We start from the raw sequence: 24,209 nt of genomic DNA on the forward strand, positions 1-24,209 counted from the left end.
ACTTTGATCTTCTGAAGGCACTAAGATGTGTCCTTGAAGTCCTCTGACATTCTAGTGATCTACCTCATGCAGATTTATGAGCGTGGAGCTCTGGTCCTGCCACCATCTGTTGCATGGCCCATGCTCACATCCCTTTCCGCTAGACACTCAGTTCCCTTTTCCATTTAGGTTGGAAGTGGGTCAAACAACAAATTCATGGGCCAATTCACCTCATTCATTTCCCTGACCATAAACTATATCCCTAAACTAGATTGTTTTCTTATAAATCAACATGTGAAAGCATGACTGGATCAGTGAAAATCTGAACATGGCAGGGAACAAGAACATGGCAGGGAAGCAGTGTGAGCTAAGCTTATGAGAGATGGCATAGCATTATTGCAAAGACAATAAACAAAGAGTGGCTACACGGCCAGGCTCAAGGACCACAGTGGATATCTCCTTAAGGTCGGCTTTCTCTTTCCTCATCGTGCCTTCTTTGTAAAATCTTAAGTACCTGCCCAAATCCCCTGCTTAGTGTGCAAGTGAGAGTTACCTATCTCTTTCCCATAATAAATAAGTGGCTTTACTTATGGCCTATCTTCTTCCCCGGCCACAATGCAACTTAGAAGTATGAATGACTAATTTCTTTTTCTTTCAATGTTAAGAACATGGTTTAAAGATTTCACAAGCATTTTCATAGCTATAACTTCTTAAGGCGTAATAGTCACAAAAAAAAGAACAACACTGGCTATTTATATATGGCACCTAGCTAGCTCTTTTTTTCTGTAAATGTTAGGAAATTGCTTTTATAAATAGTGTTTTGAATACAATATAATAACTTTTTTCCATTTTTTATTACTGACATTATAGAGCCCCACAATACCTGTGAAAAGAGTCCCCACAGAGGCACCCACTGTGTTACACACCAACCACCTCCTAAGTCCTTATTCTTCCCAACGGGACACCCTTTATGTGACATTTTCCTTGCCTGACTTGTTGGTCATTTCTTTTCTTCACTTATGTTTTCAGTCAAAAACAACTGATTCCCCTGTGTCTGTTTTATTCTTTTCAAATATTTCTGCTCACCCAAAGATTCTTTACTTAATCGCCTAGTCTTTAATCTAACTTAAAAGGATCACCCTGTGTTATAGGCATCTGTGATCTGTTCATCCAAAGTGGTTAACAAATTCAGCCTTTGCTTCTGAGAGGCAAAGATCCCCCACGGCTGACATTTGTCTAAGATTAGAACTCAGCCATCTTCTGTATCAAAAACAGGCAAAATAATCAATCAATACCTGGCATGGCCTCGATGAGCTCCTTGGGATATTCACGATTCCTGTGTACGTTGCATGAAATTCTACAAATAAAATAACCAACTCTGTGGGTAACTTTATTTCACTCCACTTATAAGCTAGAATTAGCATAACAAATCCTAACAAAGTCTGGATTTCCATATAAACATGTTAGCACTTCATTGAATCCATGGCTATCTCATTCCATTGACATTTCTTCTCTTACTGGGTGCTTTAGTTAGTCTTTGAACATGTTCTGTACACAGAAGACTTCCCTGTAGACTGTCTTGACAAACATACAGTTAATACAGCTTGATGATATTAGGGAACAACAGAGCAAATGAGATCAAGTGGGACTGACCTCAACTTGTACTGTTTCTGTGATGCCTACGTCTATGCCAGCCTGAATTGATGGAGAATCAATTCTTAAAAATTTGTTTGTTTGTTTGTTTGTTTTATTCACACGTATGTATACTTGCCTGGGAGAGTTTATATGCATCATGTACTTGCAGATGCCTATGCAGGCTAAGTGAGGGCGTAAGATCCCCTGAAACTGTCGTTACAGTCTATTGTGAGCTACTACGTGGCTGTTAAGAACTGAACCCAGGTCATCTACAGGAGCGGTAAAAGTTCTTAACTACTGAGCTATCTCTCCAGCCCCATGGGTAACTAATCTTCCTGCTGAGATGCTAATCCATTTTCATGCATAATTTTTATCCATATACCAGATTTTTATATTTCAAATTTGAGCTGTTAAAATGTAGAGAGAAAAAAAAACAGTATGTTTCAAAAAACTGTCTCTTAACTAAAGTGAAAAGAGGACTCTTCTTACTGAGTTTCAGTCAGCTTGATGACCCCATCACTATTGAATAAATTAGCGAGAAGCAGGTCCCCTGTTGAAAATCACTTGACAAAGGAGTTCACTTTACAAGCATTCTTGCCAGTCTGTCACTTAGTTAAGAATTAATAAAATTAGTTTCGTGCTCTTTAAAATGTCTGCAATGGTTTAAAATATTGTTTTCACTTTAGCCACTATGATATTATATATTTCATATTCCACAGGATCAAATATAATCCTTTGACACTATGTTCAATAAGAGAGAAACAAATTTCCTTGATCAGGACTTAATAGGGTATTCTAACATACACAGAGTTGGTTTAAAACACAAATTTCAAGTTTCAGCAAACCCAACACGTATTTGTGTTGAATCCCACTTCAAGATGCCTCAGAAATGCTCTTGTTAAGCAACAATCATGGCACTGGCTGTCGACCTTCCAAACTAACGGAAGAGTTTAAACTATATGTGAAATATTTTAAAAAGTGTTTGATCCTCCAAAACCCGCTAGTTGTCTCTACTGGGTCTTTGCTTTTAATCTTACATTCAACATCAGAAGATATATCTGAATAATTTAACTAGTCTGCTGGTTCCTTAGTTTAAGAAGATAATGCTATAAAATCTGATAGTCAAAGAACAAGGAAATGTTAGCAGGCAGGGAACTCATTTTGTGTGAAGGAAGACTTGCTGACTTCTCTCAGTGCGGTGAGTGGCTTTGTAGACCTCTGAGATCAATTTTGTAACAGATCTGCCTTCAACTAGAGGAAAGGGTTGGAGAAACACTGAGAAGGAAGAAAACTGCGATTATCTGAGAAGGAATATAAGGGGAATTACTTCAGGGAACAAGGTTCAGAGAGATGTTTTAGTGGAATAATAGAACCTTACAGCAAACACCAGCTACAGAGTCAAAGTGATTATTGGCCTTGATGTGAAACTCCCATTTCAGAGGATAAAGGTCAACATCTTGAAAAATACCATCAAGACCATAGGGAAACCAGGTCCTCCTAGAACATTAATCTAATGTATCAGTTTTAAAGTCACGGTGATCTGTTGTAGGCATGGTAGCAATCAATAATAATCCACCGCATACTTTGATGTTGCTGGAGCAGTAGATTCTAAATATTACAGGCACACAAAATAACATTGTGAAACGATGACCATGCTAATTAGCTTGATTTGATCATTCCACAATGTACATTAAACATCACATTCTGCCCCCTTCTCTGGTTTATTCTTAAGGTCAATTTTATATATATTTGTCCTTTCTAAACACAACATTTAATATGATGATGTCTTCCTAACAGTCTGAGTGAAAGTATCATAAATTTGGCAAACATGATTATCTGCGAGACTCTTAATTTGTGATACAACCTAACATCTGTACATTTCTCCATGACTTTAGGGTTTTTTTTTTTTTGGAATACCTGGTATTGAAATATGCCTATGATATATATGGTGTAGACGTGACTTAGAACTATGAGGCAGGAGAAGAAATCTTGATGCCTCATAGTTTAGATCTCAACTGTTAAACATTTGGCCAGAGCGAAGGGTCAGTAGTTAAAAGTATTTGTTGTCCTTGCAGAGGACTGGGCTTTGGTTCTAAGCACCCACAAGGTGGCTCACTCACGGTTACTTGTAACTTCAGTTGTGGCCTGATGCATAAATGTGGTACATAGACAGAGGTACAGGCAAAGTGCCCACAAAAAATACAAAAAAAAAAAAAAAACAAACACGAACCTTTTAAACACAGTCAGAAATTAATCTTGTAAATACAATCAGAGGGCTTAATTTATTTTTTTTCCACAAATGTGGGAACTTAGCCACGACAAAGTGTTGGCTTTAAAAGAGATACTAAAACCTTAAAAACTGTCATTTAAAGGAAGCAAAAATTTTCCTTTTAATAAATGTAAAATGCCAAATTATTTAATCTACCCATTAGATATCTATTAATATTCATGTAAGAAATGTCAGCATTTCTTTGAACTATATTTCATCTGAAACTTTTCTTTGTAGCTTCATAGCCAAGAGCAGGTAACTTACATCATTGAGAACAGTGAAACATACCTGATATGGCTGCCATCTTTAGGTAATACTCGAGTTTGTATTCAAAAGATCACTGAAGAATTCGGGGAGCGTAGAAAAATCAAACTTCTTTTTAAACTATGTGTAGGGGTGTGTGCCCATGTATGAACATGATCACCTGATGCCCAGAGAGGCAAGAGAAGTCAGATCCCCCAGAGTTAACATCACAGATGGCTGTGGTGGGAACCTGATGTGGGTGTTGGGAACCAAACCTGGGTCCTCTGAAAGAGATGGACATGCTTTAAACAGCTGAGCTAGCTCTCCTTCCTAGAAGCAAACTTCTTAAAAGGCATCTAAATGTTGGTAGGACTTTATGAACTATTGAGATGTTCCCATCCTACCCTGAAGTAAATGTTAGATGGGTTCTCCTGATGTCTAGCCATGAAAAATACGTGTTCCTTGTTAAGCAAATACCAGAGGTCAACTCTGAATTCATGGTAGCTGTTATGGTTCCCAGATAGGTTTCTTCTCTTAGATAACCTCTATGGAAATCTGCAGCTATCCTGATCATTTCAAAGTCCTAAGCCATCTGTCCACACGGAGTGTGGATCTAGACTAAGGAGTCTGTGATGCTGGCTTCTATTCTTGATGTGTCGCTGTGTTTACGCTCTTCTTGGCTTTCCCATCTTATTAACTAGCTCTCCTCCCAAGGACAGTGAAGTAGAACAGAACAAAATCCTGGCTAGGGCTGCTCCAGCCTTTCTGAAGGGTAAAGGGTAAGTCCAAGCCAGAGTGTGCTGGGTTCCAGAACTAACTGACTAAAGATGGAGTTTCTCTTGTTGTCAGTGGTTTGCATGTGAAAGACCGTTTGACCTAGATAGCAGCCGTCTTATAACTTACTAACAACATCAAGTCTTTATTCTACGTGGACACAGTTGTGTGATTACTTTCTCTTGTTCCATTTTTCTTTTATTTTAATTTTATAATTTATATAATTTAATTTTATAACCCAACTATCCAGAAGATACTTAATCTTTGTTGTGATACTTTGTGTGTTATGTTTTCCATGCAGAAAAGTTCCTTCGTGTTTGTGGTCAAAGAAGGCAAATCTTTTTACTAAAAAACAAAATACTTAATGTTTTGTAAGCTAGTAGATTGAAGTTGTGGACTTCCTTGCCTGGGTTTTGCTTGGGTTTTTCATAGAACATCACATCCAATCTCCCTTTACTTGCTTAATTTTCTGCGTGCTTTTCCTATCACAAACTCATTCCTCCTTTGTCTGCGTGTTTCCATCCACCTCTCTCAATTCCTCTTTCCCTCTACCCTGTTTTAGGATACATTACAGCTTGAACGTGGCAGACAGGCTAGCTGACGAACATGTTCTCATTGGGTTGTATGTCAACATGCTCCGGAACAACCCGTCATGGTTAGTGCATCATGGGTAGGCTTGAGTGCTAGCCTGTCCCTATGGAGGGGAGCAGCCTGGGTTACTGACCAGCAGTCTTAACCAGCAGCTCTGGGACTGCAAGGCAAAGGGGAACCAGGAACTAGAAGAAAAGGGGAACTTTTCTTCTAGGTCAGGTAACCAAATCTTTTCTAACGTTGTCCTGGATACTTCGCACCACTGTATCACGGAGTTCTCGTCCTAGCTTTGTCTTGGCTAAAGTGAAAACTGCTATAACAACTGTTACCGTCTAGTAATCGGAGAAATCGGGAGCCTGTCGGAAGGTTCTATTCCAAGCGTCGTGTTCCTACAAGAGGGAGATAGCTCTTGTTTCCAGGGTGTGGGGGTCTCCACCGCTCTGAGAAGCAATGCTTTGCTCATTTCAGATAGAAGCAAAACATAGAGAAAGTTATGTGAGCATAAAGCGTAAATCATTGGATAAGGGCAGCATTGGAGAAATTGTCTTTCAGTGATGCTCTCACTGACAAACGTATTGGGACAGCCATCCTGATGAAACCTGCCTTCATGTCCCAGAAGATCGAAAGCTGATGTTTAGATAGACCCAGTATTTTTATATCTCTAGCATTAAGATTATAAACAGTTGCAAAGTTTTTCTCTATTTTATTGTAGCATGGGAGATTGATTAAAGTTATTTCACTTTAATAATAAATATTCAATTAAAATTTGAATAAGAGTAAAAACAGGCTATATTTTCACTGTATGAATGGTCAGTTTGGGCTACCATTGCACAAACATATTTATCAGACCAATTCTTTGCCAACAATTTAATTTCACTTAGAATCTCTAATTGTCTCTAAACTGAGGACCCATGATTTTTGTGATGTTATAAACATTAAGGGAGGCCATGGGCTCAGTTCTCATTAATGTGGTTTAACCTTCAGCGTAGCAGGCTCCTTGCCTCTTCTTTATTGCAAAGCATCTGTTTTAGTACCTCTTTTATCACTGTCACCAAATACCTGCCCAAAACAATAATTTATTTTGGCTCATGGTTTCAGAGAATGTAGTCCATGCTCATGTGGTTCTATGTCTCTGGACCAATCGTGAAGCAGAATATCAGGGTGGCAAAAGCATGTGGTCAAGAGTCATTTCACAGCAGCATCATGTAGACAAATGGGGATACAGGAAGGGGTCAGGGTAAGATAAAGCTTCTATGGACCTTCTGAGCTGCCTACTCCCTCCAACCAGGCACCATCTCCTGCTTTCCCTCACTTCCCAAGAATGACATTTTATGAATCCATCCAAGGATCAATCTATCTGTTGTTTCAAAGTGTCTAGAATTTAGTTAAAATATCATAACGAGCATCCCCAAGTGTTCTCCACTCCCCTGGATATTTCTTAATGTAGTCAAGCTGATAGTCAAACAGCCATTTTAGGTAGGGAACTCGATGGGAAGGAGGGGGTCGTGAAGAGCAGGGGGGAAAGGGAATAGACAGTGGAGAGTGAATGTGGCCACAACACACAATATCATATACTGTCCAAATTCTTTTTATTAATTCTAAAATCCTTATAGCATCCCTCATCACAGAGCATACACATATCTGTGCTTTGGCTCTTGCCCCTCTGTTGCTGAACTCTGTTTCTAGAACATTCTCCTCCTATGATTGTTTGCAAACTTCATCCCTATTACTATTTCTAATACCTTAGATGGTTTTTGCAGAATTGATACATGGGAGAATTTTATAATTGATGAATTATTCGTCTTAATATGTATAAAAATAAACACATTAATATGCATTTTTAATGTGCAGCTGTCACACTGGTTTAATTTCGTCCTATGTTTTACTCCTTGAGCAGTCAAAACTTCAATCTTGCTCACATTTCCTGAACTTCCAAATTCAGCAGTGTCTGCTTTCTCCTAACCTCAGCCTCTCAGAACTACTTATTACTTTAATCTTATTTACAATAAATGTGCTCTCCCATTGTTACACAGTGACTAGAAGATTGAAGCTTAGTACTGAATTACTTATTTAAAAACATCTTATCAGTCATCTTAAAATGCAGTCAGTATGGAGCCAATAAGAAGTCAGCCACGGTGTTCTCACCCCGTCCTCTCCTGAACAGCTCTAAGCATGCCCAGAGCACTTTCACTGCACGACTTTGTCCTGTTCTTTGTGAAGGTTGCAGCAGAAATGTCCAAAGAGAAAAGCTCAGGCTTTCTTACTTCTTGTCATTTTTCCTACTTCAGTCACTAATCACACTGACTTGACGGTCACTTTGGACCATAAAAGCTGCCCCACAAATACATCTGACATCTGCTTGGCAAGAGACAGTAAGGGTTTGCACCACAAAGCAAAGCGGACCTCAGAGTGACGGATGACTGGACTCAGAACCACCACCTCCGTGTTACTCTTGGTTTATTTGTGTCCTTGCCAACGAAGCTCCAACATTTTCAGGTCTCTCCAATCTTCCTCCCTTTCCTTTGTGTCTAGTCAGAAGTCACTAGACATGTGTATTAACATGTATTAGCACCAGTGCAGCTAGAAGCCTTTACCACCAGTTATGGCGAAAGGTAATGGTGATGTATGACATAAATAATAGTGTAGTAGTAACAGGTAACTGGCACTCGCCTCTCGATAACGTCTCTGCTGACAAATGTTATTTGCACGACTTCCAATCTCAGAACAGGTCCACAGAGTGAAGATGCTCATTCCCACTTAAAATAATACCATTTTAGGGAGTTTACCTGAAGCCCCACCCCCAGTTACACAGCTGCTGGCTAAATAGTGAATGGAGATTTTGAAGATGGTCTATCCCAACTTATAGCCTCTATGCTGCATCGCTTCTTGTTAAACCTCTGCCAACACGTGTCCTACAGACAGCTGTCACGGACAGTACTTCTGTCTGGCTGACAGGCTCCACATGTCTACTCACTAAATCTGCATTTCTTACTATACTATTTTTATTTCCTTTTAAGAAATATCATGAGCACATTATCAATAAGCATAGTAGCTGTGAGCATGTTACCGTTTATGAATTATTACCATGAGTTTTTATTTTATTTTATTTTTATTTTAAGATTTAAAATAGCAAGGATTCTCTCTTTGATCTCTTTTATGGACAAAATAGCCAGAATAATAAGTCACAAATTTGTAAAATGCTTCAAAAATTATACATCTGTTTGCAGTACTACACTACTTACCTTGCTTCTTTGCAAGGCTAAATATTCTTACTTCCCTTTTACTAATGAGGAAATGTGGGCAAGCTGTAAGGAGTGACCCAGGGTTGAGCACTGGTGAGGGCTTGCACACAAAAGCACATTCTCTTCTCATTCTCATTTCTTATGAGATGTGAGATACTCTACAGTAATTACTTAACACCATGGGAAACTGGCTCAGGTCTAAATTCCTTGCATCCAAGTTGAAGAAACACTTACACTGCTGGTGGTTCTAATATAAGCTAAGCCAAACAAGTAAATGTCGGCCTGCTGAAAATGTGGAATCATTTCTGAGTGGCTTTTAGCACTGTCTGGTTTGTAAGGCCCTTCTCCAATGAGGGAGGAGGGGGTTTCTCAAGGAAGCACATGGAGATCTTGGACTTGCTTCCCTCTCGAAAGCTTACAGTCTACCTGGGCTTACCGGCGATTTGTGGGAAATATCTCTGGCAGGCAGAACAAAAGATTGAAAACAGATCTACATTATATCTATACTTGTGCTGTTCCAATGGTCCAGTATGGTTCTCAAAACTCCATAAGGGAGAAAGGGGAAGTAGCTAAAGGCTATAGACTGCAATTCGAGATCACAATCAGTTGCTGTCTCTTGATTAGATTCTTGATCTCCTGTAACTAGGTTAGAACTGGTCTGTTCTTGTCCTTGAGTACAAGAAATTGTATATCATATTGCTAGTAGATTTATTGCTTAGTGGATTTGTAATACAACTTATTCAGAACTGTCCCCCAGGGCTGGGGGTGTCACTCAGTTGGTAGAATGCTTGCCTGCTGTGCATGCATCACCAGGTTTGATCTCCAATACCACATAAACTAGCCATGGGGGTATAGGCTTGAACTCCTAATGCTGCCAGAGGTAGAGGCAGAAGCATATGAGGTTCGATGTCATACTTAACCAATCAGTGATTTTCAGGCCATTCTAGGCCACATGAAACCTTGTCTCAAGAAAAAGACAACAATAAAATAAAGTCATAAAGTACCACAGTACCTTATATAATGGGAACCTCTTCTTAAAGGGCACCAGTCATGTTGAATTAGCACCGATGGCTTACAATTTCATGTAGCTTTATCCATTGAAAGGCCTTCTCTACAGACAGTCACAGTCTAAAGTTAGTGGGGTACTGGGGCTATGATAAATAACATCAGAAGAAGATGCAACATACTTCGACCCTGAATTCATTTACCCTATGTGTCTGTGCTTTTATTGTGTAGGCCAGAGCTTGAATGAATGCATAACTTTTATTTTAACTTTTATCAGGTTGTAAAGTGAAGGGCTTAATAAAGGAGTTTGAAGGCTTTCTTCCGAGAAGCCACAGTAACAAGTTTATATTGTTGTGATCTAATGATAGTATTTCTTCATGCCTTTTCCTTGCAGACCACTCATTTAAGAGTCCTGATGGTCAACTGTAAGACTTACCTCTTTCCCTCTCCACATTTTAGTCACATAAAAACATCAGGCCCTAGGATTACGTCATCCTTTTCAACCTCAACTCTCTTACGCTCACTGCCTTCCAATTTTTTAGACAGTATTGGTGATCCATAACATTTTGTCCTCAGCCACCTGAAAAATATAGAATACACTCTGATAAAATAAAAAACATAACCTTCCAGGCTGCTCAGATGGTTCATTAGGTAAAGTTCTTATCACCAGGCTCCATGGCCTGAGTTTGACCCCAGGAACACGCATGGTAGAAGGAGAGACCTGATTTCCACAAATTGTTTTGTGATCTCCACATGTGTGCAATGCCATGTATGAAAACAAACACAGAGACATATGCATATACACACACAGATACACACACCAAACACATCCATAAATATACATGCACACACAGACACATAAGACATACAAATGCACACACACAAGTGTACACATGCATACACACACATGCTCGCATACACATATGCATGCACACACAGACACACACACACCTTTTTTCATCTTCTATTTAGGAGTTAACAAATAATACCTTCTTGAGTGAGCTTCTCATTAGCTCAGCAGTTTTCAACCTGTGGATTGCAACCCCTTTGGGGGTTTAATGACCCTTATGGAGGTTGCCTAAGAGCACCATAAAAACACAGATATTTACATTACAATTAATAGAAGTAGCAAAATTACAATTATGACATAGCAATGGTTGGGGGGTCACCACAGCACAAGGAACTGTGTTAAAGGTCACAGTTAGAAGGTTGAGAACCACTGTATTAGCTACTTAATGTCAATAGAATGATGTATCAGACTTAATAACCTTAAAATTAATCTGTAGTGTCTTTATCCGAATAAATAAAAAAGAGAAGCTATTCAAAGAGAACACAGAAGTGTTTCTATTGCCTTATGAATTACATCATGGTTTTCTCTAACAACCCCACCCTAGAAGTCAAATCAGGCCTACCTATGCCCAAAAGAATCAAAAAATAAATGGAACAGACCTGAGTTCCCAGAAATCTTTGCAAAACCTCAATTTGCCTAGCCCTGCCTGACGGGGTGTCACCTAAAATCCCAAGAATGCCATTTGAAGTCCCTTGTAAAGGACCCTGGCCATGCCTTTAAGGCAAACCCTTAAGAGCTTTCAATACAACATCCCTTCATTCCAAAAGCAGCCAACGGAACGGCAGTTACCTTTAACACGTCGTCATCTTATAGGTCACTGATCGTCAAGTCCTCAAACAAACAGTTAGCACTGGAGATAGTCCCGGGCCTGGTATTTATTTTAATGATTTACAGGTTATTGGCCATTTATTTTCAACTGTGTAGAGTTGAGATCTTGAAATAATGGAATTTATCAGAGGAATGTCCCATTCACCTGTGAGTAATTTGAACATCCTGAAAGGCTCGTGCAGGCTCATAAATCACTTGTATGCAGTAATGTGTCACCGCAGTGTGCATTCACGCCACGCTGGGGGACGAAAGGCATGGGGTGTGAGTTATCACTTATGAGACAGCATCTCATATCCTTGTGGCTTGCATTGCCAGGAGGCATTTTATATAACCTTCATACTTTATTTGCCTGCAGGTCATTCATAATAAAAAATACTTTTACCATGGAGTTTTTTATCAAGGTTTTTTTTTTTTATTGCGTATCTATCAACGCACTCACAAGTGTCCATGACAAAGTCACTTTCAAGCACTAATGAGCCCGGACCACTGGGTATTTTAATCTGCACAAACTATGTAGGATCGGGTAGTTATTCTCTAACACAGCGACCAGAAATGATAGACGTGTTCAAATCCAACTAAATGGTCTCCTAATAGGTTAGTCATTTGTCTAAAGCAAAAGCAGTATAACTTCCCCTTCCTCCTGAAGTTATAATAAGAAATGTGGCTATCTCAAGCCCTGTATACGGCAGACAGTCCTTCATAAAGATATACACATACAGCCAAGCACCAACCGTACACAAGTAATTCCTCCTCGCTATGTTTAAATTGTGTCGAGTCGACTTTGGGATTGATATTAAATAGAATGTAAGTTCTGCATTCTAGAATTCTCTTACCTCAGGAAAACGTCTGTAAAATATCCAACAGTTATGTTAATATCAGTTAAATACTCACAAAATGTACATTTTATATGGTCCTTATTTCTCGTACGCAGGTGTCTTATTTAAATGTTTAGATCTTCTAGAATGTTCTGCTAAGGGATCCTTACAGATCAGGACTATAATCTTCTGAAACCTCATCAGAAATTCAGATTCTCAGGTTACTCCCTCAAACCTCAGCCAGTCCCACCAATGTCACTAGAGTTCAGAGACAAAAGTTTCACACCCCCGAATAGCACGTTTAGAGGTTAAAGTTTGAGACGGACTGCTCTGGGTGTTTCAGACAGCGGCGAGTTTGTAAAGAGGCAAGAATCATTCATGTGACTCACAAAGTGGTCAAGAGACAAAATAATATAGCAGCGAATACTTAGCACATGGTGTATCCCAGGCAGTGGACCAGACATTGACTGCATCTGTTACCTCAGTTCTACAATCTGAAGGAAAAGACTTGTCTGTGGCTAGAGGTGGGTTGGTAAATTGGGGAATTCAGGAATGTTTGTTTGCTGTAGTCCACAGAAAATGGCTAAGTCTACAATGGCACTGCTCAAGGTTAAAACTGGTAGGGTTAGCAGCTGGGAGGGATGTAGGTAAAACAGAGGTAAAAGCCATGGAGGATGTTCCAGATGCCCTGGCAAAATTGTTACAACGATAAACTCACAACTAAACAAGGATGAGCTCCTAGCTTAGTTTACACGAAGAGATCGCTCATCTTCTCACTTCAAAATAAGGTTTGAGATAATTTTGCATATTACCTTTATATGTAAATGTTCATGTAGAATCATTGTGCATTACTTTATGAGTCTGAGTCTTCACAGTGGAAAACCATTGGTGGTGCTGGCATAGGCGTGTATGAGCAATCATGGGTATCATTATTAGCTAATTTTTATTTATTTATTCTTTGCATATGAGTGTTTTGTCTCCATGTATGTTTCTGTACCACATATGCCTGTTTCCAGAGGCCATAAGAGGGTGTCAAAGCCCCTGGAACTGGAGTTAGTTATAGATACCGTGTAGGTGCTGAGAACTGAGTACCCTTGAGAATAATCTCCTAAGAGTAGCCCGTGCTCTTAACAGCCGACCAGTCTCGCCGGCCCTTCCTATTTTTATTTTAAGAATAAAAGTAGAAGGGCCAGCTAACAATGACATAAGTATGCTTAGGAATGATAGCCAATTTCTGAGCTTGAGTCTGACCTTCTACCCATCACAATAATGGGTAGAAACAAGTCAACATTAGTCTGTTAACAAGATTGGTGTTATTGTTAAGTCTCATTGAACTTTTCTCAGTGTCACCCAAAGCGTAGCCTTTAGGGAAGAGTTTCCGAAGATGACATTTTCTGGAATGTGAGAGGGCTCATACTACTCCTACTTCGCCTGGTTTTCAGGGACACGGTCAGCCTTATTCTAGTGTGAGCATTTTCTTTAAATTGATAAGAGCCACTAAATATTTTCCATCACCGCCATTGGATTGCCTGGGAAGTGGCTTATTCACAGCCATATAATCCTTCCCTTCCAGAGTAGCATATTACCCTGGAGATTAGCGCAACAAACATCATCTCACAGTTTGATGAAGGAATCTGGGCATTGCTTAGCAAGATGCTTTTGACTCAAGGATGTTTGTTGGGTAATGGTCCAGCTGTCCTCTCTTGCTCTGGGATCAAGAACAGCCTCAACGAATAGGGATTCATTCCCTTGGTTCCTGGTTGGTTTGGGCCCTCATCATACAAGCAGATATAGGACATGAGATCCAGATTCCCTCAGGACAAGTACATAAGAGAATAGAACATGCAAGAAATAGAACACCCACGATGGAAGTCACAGTCTTTTAAAGTCATGTGTTAGAAATGACATCCCATTCTTGTGCCATATTCTGTTCATTAAACAAAAGTCAGTATGTGCAGATTATAGGAAAGGGAAATTACAGGAGGATGTGAGTGCCAGGAGACAGGAGTCATTGGATCAACAACAATACAGTGGGGTCTTTGCTCTTCCTGCCTGTTTCCATATTTTCTAATGTCACTTTTTGACATGCATAATTTATGAAATGAAATAAAAACATTAAAAGCAATTAAATTAAAGAGAAAATATCTTTTATATCTAAAACATCACAAAAGTCATGTCACTTCTCATCAAAGTCTTCTTAATAAAATAATTGAAGTGGCTTATCAAGGACTTATTATTGACCTTCCCAGCCACACTTCAGATCCTGTCACGAACCCAAGTTGAAGATCATTAATCTAAGAGACATTTGAAGAGCTTAGAAATATTTGGCATCGAAAAGCCCAAAGTCCCTAATGGTGATAGGAAAACATCAGTCTCTCTCAGTGCCCTGACAGAATCCTGTTTGCCTTTTTTTCTACAGTATGCTTGAGAGTTCAAACCGGCTTGATGAAGAACACAGGCTGATCGCCAGGTACGCCGCGCGACTGGCGGCAGAATCCTCCTCATCCGTAAGTAGAACAAAAGGACGCACTTGTTGGCCTCCGGGATCCTTTAACTTCAAATGGCCCTAGTCTATTGTGATCATTATGCCTGGTGCTAATTAATAAGAAAATTGGTGGGGTTTTTTTATTGTTGGTGTCTTTGGTGCTATGATTATGGTATCTTGGTAATGTGTGCCCAGCTTTAAAAATATGGTGGACAGAAGAACAAAGGCTCTACACTAGTGTGATATTCCCAACTGAAGCCCCATATACTTTCCTTTACCCAATCTCATTTCTGTATCAGAGAACCTGAGAAATGGAGGGTTTGGCTTCCACTGTGTAGGTATATTTGAGATCTGTAGAATAGCTTGCTCTTAGAATAGCAACTTAATTTTCTGTTCTTGCCCCCAACCATGGAATAGTCTCTCCTCCCTTGTCTGCATATCCCATGATGCCCATCTCACATGTGAGTTCACATTCCAAGTAGTAAGCAATGTCAACTCCATGTTTTACAGCAGCCCACGCAGCAGAGGAGCGCCCCTGACGTCTCCTTCACCATCGATGCAAATAAACAGCAAAGGCAGCTGATCGCAGAGCTAGAGAACAAGAACAGGTAGGGCTTGGGGACGTGGGCCGTAAGTCTGGCATATGCCTGTCTAAGGGAGGACACCCCAGTCTGGAGCTTCACTGTAAAAGTGTGTGTATGTGTGTGTGTGTGTGTGTGTGTGTGTGTGTGAGTGTGTGTGTGTGAGTGTGTGTGTCTGTGTGGGGTGTATGTGTGTGTACTTCAGATATATCATGTACATCAATTCATATACATCAACATAATAAAAGTCATCCCACTGGACAACTCTTATTTTCCTTTTTCCTTTTTTTTTAAACAAGCAGTGGTCAGGAACACATGGAGGAATGTGTTTCTGTTGCTCAGGGATGAGTAGGAAGCTCACCGAGTCCTCCTGTACAGCTGAAGAAACACTCAGGGCAGCGTGGCCATCATCCATTGTTCGGTGCGAATATCTCTGTGTTGGCAGGTCCCATCTATGCTCAACACAGTTTAATCCCATGATTCTGACTCTGTGGCATTTCCACCATCAGCTCCCAACCAACCTGCCATTTTTTTTTCAAGACAAAACCCTCTTGGTCTTCCATGGCATCTTGATTAAAACCCTCTCCTGCCACTGTGGCATGCAAGATGCTTGCTTCCTGGGGTCCTGACCAACATAACCCCCTAATATTACTTCCTATTAATGTGTGTGTGAGTGAGTGTGTGTGTGTGTGTGTGTGTGTGTGTGTGTCCTCGATGTCTAAAGTAATCTTACTTAACCCTCTATTCCTTATTTTAACTCCACCTTCTCTGAATGAAATGGGAGTTCTCTAAGAACAGAGATCATGACAAAAACCTACACAGGCCCAGGAGTAGGCCTAAAATCGTGGGTGCTGAGTAAATGTATTCGAATGAAAAAAAATAAGAATAACCTGAGGCAGTGCTCAAACTAAATTCTGAGAAAGCTCATTGTGGGAAAAACTTATACATTGTATATTCCTTGGAACAGCATAAAATGTTTTAATATTTCATCCCATTCATAATTTATGCTGTAGTGATAAGGGGGCTAACTGGTCATTATTTCATGCCTATAGAGCTTAGCCTAAAATTTTTTAGATAAAGATCAAAACATTATCTAAGAACCTACAGATAAAAACTAAGAGGTATAGCCCATTTCATATACATAAACACTCTTTTGACTAAATTGCCCCAGACCTGGCTGTCATCATCAGGAAACTGCAAGTCAGAGTGGACATAGCACATAGTAACTACAACATCATGACTTTGAAACTACTCCATACTCACCAAGGAGATCCCTCTCACAAGGCAATCTCTCTCTAATTTACCATGTGATAGGAAGCAAGAATTAAGGAGGAAGAAAGAAGAGGCAATATAATGAATTGACCAAGTGGGCAGGGGGTTATGGAAGTCAGAATTTGTTGAGGATAGTCACCAGTTTATAAATTGCTATTCTGGTTCATGTAACACTTGTTACAAATACTGTGTGAAAATAATTGCCTAGAATTGATAAATGTACTTTTTTCAAATGAGCAAAGACACTTAAAAACCCATGCAAGAGTGATGTATGGGTATTAGCGGAGAGTAGCAGACTCGGGGAACGCAGTGGGTAGCTGAGTGGGAACAGGAGGTGTGAAGAACCCGCATGGGCAGTCCAGTCAGCTGAGGGTTCGAAGCCAACAGTGTGAAAGAGTCCCTTGGACCCTCAGGTTCCCAGGATGGATATGTGGGTGCTGACGGGGATAGGAAATGGGAAACAGGGGTGGGGAGGCCTTGTTCAGTATTGTCTTGAAATTTTACATCAATTTGAACGGCAGAAAGCACGTGGAAAGAAAGAAAAAGAAAAAGTGCTTTCTTTAAAAGTCTTGATAAAATTCTAACATGTCAATTCATTTAGAAATCTTAACGAATACAAAACCTGAAATTCCAGAGAGTTTATTTTCTGTTCAGTAACAAAGTAAGCTTATAATATATAATATGAAAGGTTATTCAAAATGAGCTAGCCTAGAATTAATAAATGTCAAGATGCCCACAAGTGAGTTACTTTGAACAATCAGTGACAGAGCTAAGAAGAAAGGAGATGAAGGTGGGGACACAGTTACCTTTCCTGGAATTGGGAGGCCCGTGGCTGGTTAGACAATGGTCAAGTTGAAGCCACCCTCCAGAGAAGAACTTTGTCACACAGTCCTTTCTTTCATTCCGAGCTTCCAATGAACGCCACCAGACATGCTTCCCTTCTCCATCTCTTAGTCCCTCTCTGAAGGCACAGCATGGCTGCTAACCAGGAAGGAGCCACCGTCTGAAAGAGAGTCCGAAGCCATGATTGATAACAGCCAACCACGCTTCTGGATGACCAAAGCCAGAAGACTGGCCTTGGCTTTGAGATGTTCTTTATAGAACATGTACACTGCCTTCCTCCATAGCGTCTTCAATAATCCTTTAAAGTGGGCACAATGACTGCTACTATATGTCATATAATTAATATTAAAAAGTAATGTCTCCTGCCCCCTTTCCCTCCACAGCATTATTCCCTCTTTGAATAATCACTGTAGTCCAGGTTGAGGGGGTTGGGATAAACGTTGTGTAGAAAATGAGGTATTTGCTGGACATGTCAAGATAGTGAAATTTGGCCACGGAAGACAGGTAAAAGCACAAATGATCTTTGAGAAAGATGATGACTTCCCAGAGTAAATCTAAGGGACTGAGATGAAAGGTAAAAATAGAATTATCGATATTGGTAACTGTCCATAAGGCCAAACCAATGAAATTTATGTTGTAGTGAAGAGTTGCAGTGGGGCATGTTTTAAAATGTCGTCATGTTTCCGATAGAGCAATCAACTAATTAAACATACAGATAGCATCTTCACAAGGCTGAGTAGATGCTGGTGAGAGCGATAAGTCCATGATGAATTACGTCCACATGAATACGTCCATAGTGAATACCAGAAATAGCATAAAATCGCCATTGCAGATGGGTAGACAGTAACTATTAGTGGAATTTTCTAGAAGTTCCAACAGAGAGGTTTGCCCTCCTCTTTACTTTCCACTGTGGACTCCAGATTTCCCAATGACAATGTTAACACATCCAGGCTTCACTAAAGGACCCCTTTTCGTTTACTCTCTTGTTTCTTCCTCATATGTGTCTGAGACAAAGAGGAAAGTGAGTGGTTGGGAGTGAGAACTCTAGTAGAATCAAGATCAAGACTGAGCTCTGTGCAGCATCAGGAGGACGGGTCAGACCTGCCCTGAGTCCTACTCATGGCAGGCTCCCTGCTGTGCCCTTTACAGACAGAGGGGAACAAAGTCTGTATCTCCTGACCCATAAGTATTTCCTCTAGGCTGCTCCGCTTGCCTGCCTTTTCACCCCTCCAGAACACTTCTGTTTGTGGCCCAATCCTCTGCCTCCCCAGTTAAATCTGCCTTTATCTGGGGCTTGTCTGATTTTACAATCAGCGGGAAGTGCCAGGAATGTTTTAATTACATGGGCTGTGCCATGACACTATTTTACTGTTTGTGTCTGCATGGTTTTGTATTGTGCACTCCTAAGCACATGCTTGTAGACCTGGGGGAGGGGACAGGAAAGGAACAGGAGAGGAAAAGAGGGGATAGGGCTGCGGTAGGAGGAGAGGGAAGGGAGGGGAGAGAAGGAGAAGAGAAAGAGGAAAGGAAAAGAGAGTTAAGAAGAGGGGAGGGGAGAGGAGGGGAGAACTTTGTCCTGCCCTTAAGCATGAATGATTCCTAGAGTTCCCTGCCCCATCCCAGAGGATGCCCCATCCATCCTGAACTCAACCCTCTTAAACCAGCAGCCCTAACTAGGACCCAGTCCTGCACACGCTCTCAGGCACTCTCACTCAGGTCTCTGGAGCCTAGGAACCTGGACAGTGTCAGAAGGGGGAAACAAGGTAACAGAGCCTGTGGACTCTCTATAACCTCAGTGGCTCCCTCTTCTCTTTATATGGAAGATGAGTTTCCATGAGATAGCCCTTTAAAGAAAGTTTCTACCCCAGAGCACAAGGGGAAAAGTAAAAAAAAAAAAAAATGGTTAAAAGCACTGATATAGTTCAAACGTCTTACCATACCCAGGTCTCCTGATTCTCAAATAGTTATTCAAAGCCATAACCACCCTGTTGTGTTATAGAATATTGCAGCTTGGTCTTTTCTGTCTATATCTTGGTACCCCATTCCCTAACTAGAGAAGTCTAATACTGCCTCTAAAAAGAATGTACATTAGCCTAATTTAATTATTATTCATTGTACATGTGTTTTGTATTGCTGTATTACTCTATAAAATGGACAATTGCGTGTCAGTTTAAATGCTTGGAACCCCGAAAGTCACCCCACCCCTCAGCTTGTTCATCAAGCTCTCTCCTTCCTCAGTGTCCCGTGCTCTCTTCCTGTCCCTCGGGCACTCTGTCAAGTAGGAACCTGACACGTCCACATCCCCCAAGAGCATATAACTAATAATCCTAGCTAATGGCTCCACATCTGCTTACAGATAATTCGCCTTGCACAGTTGCACGCCACTGATGGCCGCCCTCATGCTCCCCCACGTGCAGGGTAGACTGGCATCAGTAACAGACTGACATTCCATTGCCTGGCCGAGGCTCCACCAATAGCACTCTATGTCACAGGATCAATTAGAATAAATCTTTTCAAGAGGCTTTCCTTGTAAGGCTCCCTTACACTTGCCGTCAGGGCTAAAGCTAAAGACGCAAAGTTGAAAAATATTAAAAATTATGATTCGTCTGATGATTCCAGCAAGAAAGCTTTCTCTCGGTAAGAGAGTAAGGATATGTGTTTTTGTTAACCGCCTCATTTACACCTTTTCCTCTCTTCAAGTACCTCTAATTAGGAATTGATGGATCTTCGGTGGTATCAGAGCGTGACCATAAATAAGAGGAGAGATCAATCAGTGCCCTCACCAATATTGGACGTGTTACCACGGCGACACATAACTTACTGGAGAGAGGCTAGGTCCTAGGGAAAACACACAGCAGCACACTGCACAGACCGCATGGTTTGGATGCTAGACATAGAGCCTTCCTTTCACCCTCCCGCCAGTGACAGCCAAAACTACATGGCCACAGGGCATGCGCAGCCGATGAAAGTCAGCTGTGCTCTTAAACACACGACAACCCGCTTCTCTCTGTTCTGCTGGCCTGGTGTGTTCGTATGTCAGTGTCTTGAGAGGCCATTGACTCTGACTCTTACCTTCCCTCTCTCCCAAGAGAAATCTTACAAGAGATCCAGAGACTTCGGGTAGAGCATGAGCAAGCTTCTCAGCCCACACCCGAGAAGGCTCAGCAGAACCCGACCTTGCTGGCAGAACTCCGGCTCCTCAGGTAAGAGAAGGACCCGAATTTACCTGGGGAACATAAATGTTTGAGGTCTGTTTCCGTTTGTGTTTTGAGGTGTGTCTTGTGGGAGGGCCTGTATGCAGGTGTGCATGTGCACGTGTGTATGGGGGTACGTGTAGGAGCCTGAAGTGAGCTGTCGTCTTCCATCACTCCCAGCATCCCTCACTCAGCCAGGCTCCCTGCTGCAGCCAGCTTGCTCCAAGAATCCCCTGCCTCTGCCTGAAGAGTACTGAGATTATAAGGGGAGCACTGTGCTTATCTGATGTTTGGGGATATGACTTGGGGATATGAAATCTGGCTCTCATGCTCATGTGACAAGTGTTGGCTGTGCTGAGCCATCCCCCAGCCCCAGTTTTGAGCTCTTTAACAGAGTCTGGCAGCAGCTGGCCAGCACACGGTCCTCACCCAGCACCGTAGCCACTCATCTTTGTTTTTCAATAAGGCGCACTTCATCACTGACATTTGGGCAATTTTGAGAGACTGTAATTTTTACCAGACACTGAGAAAAAGACAAAATGTTCCTTAGGTCCAAAGCAAAATATCTTTGGTAGGAAAAAAAGTTTCACTTGGCTGCTTTTAGTTATTTACACTATCAAAATGGGTGTTTTGTTAAAACCAAACACATAAGCAGCTACATAAACATCAGGGGTTGCTAAATTGGAAGATTTATATATAGCTCACAAAACAGAATCTTGATTTTTCTCTAAATCATGTCTTCAAGAGTTATGCTCTGTGGTACAAGTGTAGAATTCCAGGCAATAAAGATGCTGAGACAAGAAGTCAATGAGTTCAAGACTAGCCTAGGTAACATAATTGGACATCCAAAAAATTCTTAAAGTGTCATAGCTAGCTCATTGGTAAAACCTTACACAGCACATGTGAGGGCTGGGGTTTGAGCCCCTGTGCCTCATTTAAAGTAGAAGTCACACCGTTGTGTTCTTTCGTTAATGGGAAACCTAGTCTTGTCTAGTCTGTGACTTTAGGATAACTGGGTTGGAAGGGACTAGGAAAGGTCATGACTACTCTCTTGGGTATCACCGCCTTCTCAGGAAGAAAACTAAAGTTGTCTGCCTTGGATGAGGGCTCCAGTTGTCCCCACTACTTCTGGGATGCACAATGTAGATATTATTGTGGGTCCCTGACATGAAACTGACTTATCACCATGTCTTGGATGTGACAAGGATTCAGGTGTATTATGGAGCAAACAACAGAGAAGTAAATTCCCTCAGAGAGGACTGTACTAATGTTTTACAAGGAAGCTTTAACTGTGGAGAAATGCATGTTCTCATCCTTTGGTTTATGTGAGTTGGTTTATCTGAGTTGGTTCCCTGTGCTCCTATAGTCTGTGAGCTATAGTCCTATAAGTGCTTCTTCACAGAAATTCGTCAGAATAAAGAAAGTCTCTTGTCTTCCTCCAGAGAGTAAACTCACTAGGTTCCTCCTGCCCTTGTGATAAAGTCCATGTTGTGTGCCTTCGTGGATCTTTCTCGGCTCCTCAGACACATGAAGACCAGAGGAGCCTTGAAACCTACCTGGCCCAGGCCACAGGCCCTGCCTCTCCCATACCTAAGCCTAGAGCAGACACATCAAAGGCTTGACTGTAAAGGAGATGAACAGAACTTTCGGATGCTGCTAAAAGTAGAGTGACTGCCTTACACTTTTGAATAATAATCAATAATGATTTAATATAGTTATTAATAGCATAGTACATAACAGAAACAGAAATTCTTCCAAAGGATTTCTCCCAGATACCCTATGGTTTTTCTTCTGTCTCCAGTGAGGCACTACAAGTCCGTGCACACCCAACCACACTATTTCCTAGAAGGGAGGAAGTGAGTAGACGAGAATGCTAGTGGCAATTTTTATAATCTTCATCCAGTGCTTTAAAAGAGAATGACTGTTCACGGGTCTTTTTCCAGATTGCATCATGAAAGTGCCTCCACCGTTTAAAGTTCACAGTTAGACCTAATGTTCAAAGGCACAAAACTGAATATGCCAACATGGGGACTGAATGGTCATCTGGTCTGTCAGGATCAGAGCAGCACCTTGTGTCTGCCTGAGACACCATGTTTCTTCTACTGGTCATGGTCTTGCAGGAGGGAAGAGAGAGAGAAAGAGGAATTCCCATATGCATTGTTGATGGTTCTCCTGTATAGCTTTTACTGTTCTGTTCCAGGTAGAGGATAGGCCAGGGGACGGTGAGTGAGTCACTAAGAGGGTTGTTCCAAATATTTCCCCATCCCTTATGGAGCCAACATGGGACAGGGACAGTTCTTACCACCCTCCTGTGTCTCAGATTTGGACATTCCGTGACCTCTGCTGAGCACAAGCCTTCTTCCTAAGGAATCAAAATCACCACTAACTTCTTTGCCATTGGCACTCCTTGTCAGCTGGTGCCCAGTGGCTTACTGTCTGTCTGCCTCTGTAGTCTGTATAATTCTTTTTCCTGCGGGAAAAGCTGTCCTCTCATTTGTGCCAAATGCCACATATGTCAGATGCCCCTCCTTGCTCTGTGTTAAGCATTTCCAGAATTCAGAGATTCCACAGATATACTGAACCCAGATTTAAATAAATCCTTGAGTTCACTAGGCAAGCACCTTGCCACTAAACCCAAGGTCCTCTTTAATTCTTACCTTGAGACAGGCTCTCACTCACTTGCCCAGGCTATCCTTGGACCCACGGAATAGCCAGGCAGCCTTGAGTTTGTAATCTCCTGTCTCAACCTCCCAGGTAGCTGAGAGTCCAGGCCTGTGCCTCTCGGCCAGCACTCCTTTTCCTGCTGTTTCATTTCTTTCCCCTCTCGTGCCTCTCAATGTCAACAGAAGTGACAGAGTGCAGATTGGTCTCCATTCTGCTGACAGTTTAATAGAAATTCTGTAAAACAAACACAAGCTTTATTCATCGTTTTCAGTTAGAGAGCATGCATGTGGGAACTTAGCTATCCTGGATTCGCTCTGTGAAACTAAGCCCAAACCAAATACTTCAGATTGGTTATCACCAGTATGGCCATGACTATCTCTCCTCAGAAGGGTACCAATTGCACACAGGCTAGAACAGATGTTAAATTGCTTCCCTATGTCAGATTTCCAAAGGCCATGGAAAACCAAGTGCGAATTTATAGTAATTGCTTTGGGTTTTGAAGATTCATAGGGCTGGCCCTTTTCAGTAATTTTTGTGTTTTTGTTTGATTTCTGAAGCCAAGTGTACAGACCAAAGCTGGCCAGACCATAAACAAAGTGTGGAAATGCCAAAAGGGATTTCTGTTCTGCTTAAATGTAGTGTGACCTCTCTAAAATGGCAGTGCCCCTCATATTACGATCATTTACCCACTTGAAGACAGTTATCTACCTGGTGTCAAAGTGTAAACATGCCCTCTTAGAGACAGCCCACTACACACCCAGAAAATCAAGGAACAGAAGTAGCCTGACTTGAATGATTCTCTCATGGTGTTGGCTGTTTTCTTAGACAGCGCAAGGACGAGCTAGAACAGAGGATGTCTGCTCTCCAGGAGAGCCGGAGAGAGCTGATGGTCCAGTTGGAAGGTCTCATGAAGCTCTTGAAGGTAAGCAGTGTTCCTGA

At 41.3% G+C, this 24,209-nt stretch overlaps 1 protein-coding gene and 1 long non-coding RNA gene across 34 annotated transcripts in view; one reads left to right on the forward strand and one right to left on the reverse strand.

The window, feature by feature from the left end:
- Positions 1-24,209, forward strand: part of Dtna (dystrobrevin, alpha) — a 356,193-nt gene that overhangs the window by 304,046 nt on the left and 27,938 nt on the right. For 15 of the 33 annotated variants that reach the window (XM_063277429.1, XM_063277438.1, XM_063277432.1 and 12 more), the window contains 4 exons: positions 14,651-14,738; positions 15,227-15,324; positions 20,502-20,615; positions 24,096-24,192. In XM_063277429.1, coding sequence (XP_063133499.1) covers positions 14,651-14,738; positions 15,227-15,324; positions 20,502-20,615; positions 24,096-24,192 — 397 coding nt within the window. Of the gene's footprint in view, positions 1-4,827; positions 4,906-5,462; positions 5,556-14,650; positions 14,739-15,226; positions 15,325-20,501; positions 20,616-24,095; positions 24,193-24,209 lie in introns of all 33 variants that reach the window. The other 18 variants (XM_063277418.1, XM_063277420.1, XM_039097220.2 and 15 more) reach the window with 3 other exon arrangements.
- LOC134482916 (uncharacterized) lies at positions 1,923-24,097 on the reverse strand. Its single transcript, XR_010059648.1, has 2 exons — positions 23,264-24,097; positions 1,923-17,572 (listed from the first exon to the last, which is right to left on the reverse strand). It is a non-coding gene; the product is annotated as an uncharacterized LOC134482916 (long non-coding RNA).

The sequence above is a fragment of the Rattus norvegicus genome, chromosome 18 (genome assembly GCF_036323735.1).
Source record: "Rattus norvegicus strain BN/NHsdMcwi chromosome 18, GRCr8, whole genome shotgun sequence".
Classification (NCBI taxonomy): domain Eukaryota; kingdom Metazoa; phylum Chordata; class Mammalia; order Rodentia; family Muridae; genus Rattus; species Rattus norvegicus.